The sequence below is a fragment of the Physeter macrocephalus genome, chromosome 14 (genome assembly GCF_002837175.3).
Source record: "Physeter macrocephalus isolate SW-GA chromosome 14, ASM283717v5, whole genome shotgun sequence".
In the NCBI taxonomy this organism is placed as follows: Eukaryota; Metazoa; Chordata; class Mammalia; order Artiodactyla; family Physeteridae; genus Physeter; species Physeter macrocephalus.
In genome coordinates, this window is record NC_041227.1 from 112,503,459 (window position 1) to 112,505,850 (window position 2,392).

At 56.5% G+C, this 2,392-nt stretch overlaps 1 protein-coding gene across 9 annotated transcripts in view; it reads right to left on the reverse strand.

The window, feature by feature from the left end:
- Positions 1-1,409, reverse strand: part of MYCBPAP (MYCBP associated protein) — a 19,861-nt gene extending 18,452 nt beyond the window's left edge. For 5 of the 9 annotated variants that reach the window (XM_028499541.1, XM_055090444.1, XM_055090445.1 and 2 more), the window contains exon 1: positions 1,085-1,237. In XM_028499541.1, the coding sequence (XP_028355342.1) occupies positions 1,085-1,160 (76 nt within the window). In that variant the 5' untranslated portion in view covers positions 1,161-1,237. Of the gene's footprint in view, positions 1-1,084; positions 1,260-1,313 lie in introns of those variants that run through there. The other 4 variants (XM_007103567.4, XM_028499544.2, XM_028499547.2 and 1 more) reach the window with 3 other exon arrangements.
- Positions 1,410-2,392: the final 983 nt, after the last annotated feature.

Sequence of the window (2,392 nt, forward strand, 5' to 3'; positions counted from 1 at the left end):
CGGGTTCGTGCCCCGGTCCGGGAGGATCCCACATGCCGCGGAGCGGCTGGGCCCGTGAGCCATGGCCGCTGGGCCTGCGCGTCCGGAGCCTGTGCTCCGCAGAGGGAGAGGCCACAGCAGTGAGAGGCCCGCGTACAGCGCGCACAAAAAAAAAAAAAAAATATGCAATGAAAAAAATCTTTCCTTGATTTGTTTATAGCAGAAAGTTCAAATCTGATAAGATCCCCAGAAACTAGGTAAGCAGGAGGCAGTACCTAGGAAAGCCCTTGACTGCCCTTGGGAAGGAAGACCAGCTATTTTTCTCTTTCTTTCTTAACTGTTAAAAATTATATCATGAAAGAGCATCTCAATGTAGCCTACATTGGACTTTTATACTATGAAGAAGCATTAAATAAAGGCATTCTTTCCAGGCCTCCCAGGGAACCCTACTGTCTCCAGGCCTGCCCCCTCCTCACACTGAGCTCGCACCACAATCTGAGGCTGGGTCTCCCCAAGGCCTGCAACTTTCTGTTGCAGTCGGCATGCCGACTTTCTGACCTAGCATGTGAAGCCAGTTTGTGGTCTGGTCCCTGATCACCTGTGCAGTCCCCTCTGGCTCTTTTCCCCCTTCTCCACACTCACCACCTCTGCCCTGGCCATCAATGTCACAGTTCCATGCCTCAGCTGACGCTGCTCCCTAGACTTGGAGAAGCAAATCGCTTTTTTTTTTTTTTTTTTTTTGACTAGCCATAAATGTCACCTTCTTCAGAAAACTATCCCCCTTAACTCCACCATCCAAGGCTTGGGTCAGGCGCTCTGATCCCCCTTAATACCTATGGGCTCCTATATCACAGCCTTTATACTTGATCGGTTTCTCCTCCTCCGTTTCCTGAGGTCTGGGGTCCCACAGTTACCACCGATAGCGTTGTTGCCCAGCACAGTGCCCACACACAGGTATAGGGCACGCCTTGTCCCGTACCCCATTCCCGCGTGATCTTTACCTCCATCCTGGTGTCACCCCCATCCTCCAGGCCCTGTGTCGTGAATCCCAAGAACCCCTGCCCCTGTCTGGCTTTCCTGAGCTCCCAAGGCAGCCAGCGCCAACCTTTCACGCTCTCTGGGGCCTCCAAGAATCTGTTTGTAGGTATTCTAAGGCGGGACTCCTTCTTTAGAGACTTCATGGTGCCGCCCGGGTTGTCAGCGTGGCCCTGCCCCGCCGGGACCCGGAAAAACCGGGCTGTGCGGCAGCTACCGCGACCCTGCGCGCGCCCGCCCAACAGAGGCCGCTCGGGCGTCCATAGCAACCAGCGCCCCGAGCGGGGGCGCGCACCCACCGAACAACTTGGGCGGAGACTGCTTGGAAACCACCTTCTTCGCCTTGCCGCGCCCACGCGCCAGCCGCAGGCGGCTCTTCTGGCGCTGACCCTGACCCTGAGAACGCCCCAGACACGGATCGTGACGTCACAGGAGGCGCCGGCGGGCGCCGACAAGGCAGTAGCCAGGTGGGCGGGGCGGAGCCAGGCGAGGGAGGGGCGGGGGAGAAGCGACTCGGGGGCGGGGGAGAGAAACGGAGGAAGCAAGTAGGGGCTCAGCGACCCTCTCGGCCGTTTCCCGCTGCCCCCGACGCCCACCACGGCCTGCAGCCCGGCTCCTGCTGTCCCTCGGCCCCTCCGCACAGCCACCACGGGATCGAGCCTTTCACGCGGTGCGGAAAACCCCTGATTCCCCCCATGGACTTCAGTTGCCCGGTGGCCCCTGCTTGTCCCCTACACGGGCCGGGTGACCTGCCCCGCCCACCAGTTCCCAGACGAGCCAAGCTTTTACCCCGACTTGGGGACTTGGGGCCTTCTCACGCTGTCTGTTTCAGTCCTTGGAGATGCCGCCCTTGACCCCCAATTTAAAGTAGCCTTCTTGGGCTTCCCTGGTGGTGCAGTGGTTAAGAATCCGCCTGACAATGTAGGGCACACGAGTTGGAGCCCTGGTCCCGGAAGATCCCACATGCCGCGGAGCAACTAAGCCCGTGAGCCACAACTACTGAGCCCATGTGCCACAGCTAGTGAAACCCACGCGCTTAAGAGCCTGTGCTCTGCAGTAAGGGAAGCCACTGCAATGAGAAGCCCGCGCACCGCAACGAAGAGTAGCCCCCACTCGCTGCAACTAGAGAAAGCCCACGCCTGGCAACGAAGACCCAATGCAGCCCAAAATTAATAATAATAAATAAAATAAATATTAAAAAATCTTAAAACAAATAAAGTAGCCTTCTCTGTTATCTCAACTTTATAAATGCACCCAGTATATTTTTTTCCAGTCCTAACGCATTCTGGAATTATTATGTTTGTTTAAGTGGTTGCCTGCTGTCAAGCTCTCTGAGAGAATATCAACGCTGTGAGAGCAGGGCTGGCTTGTCCTTTGT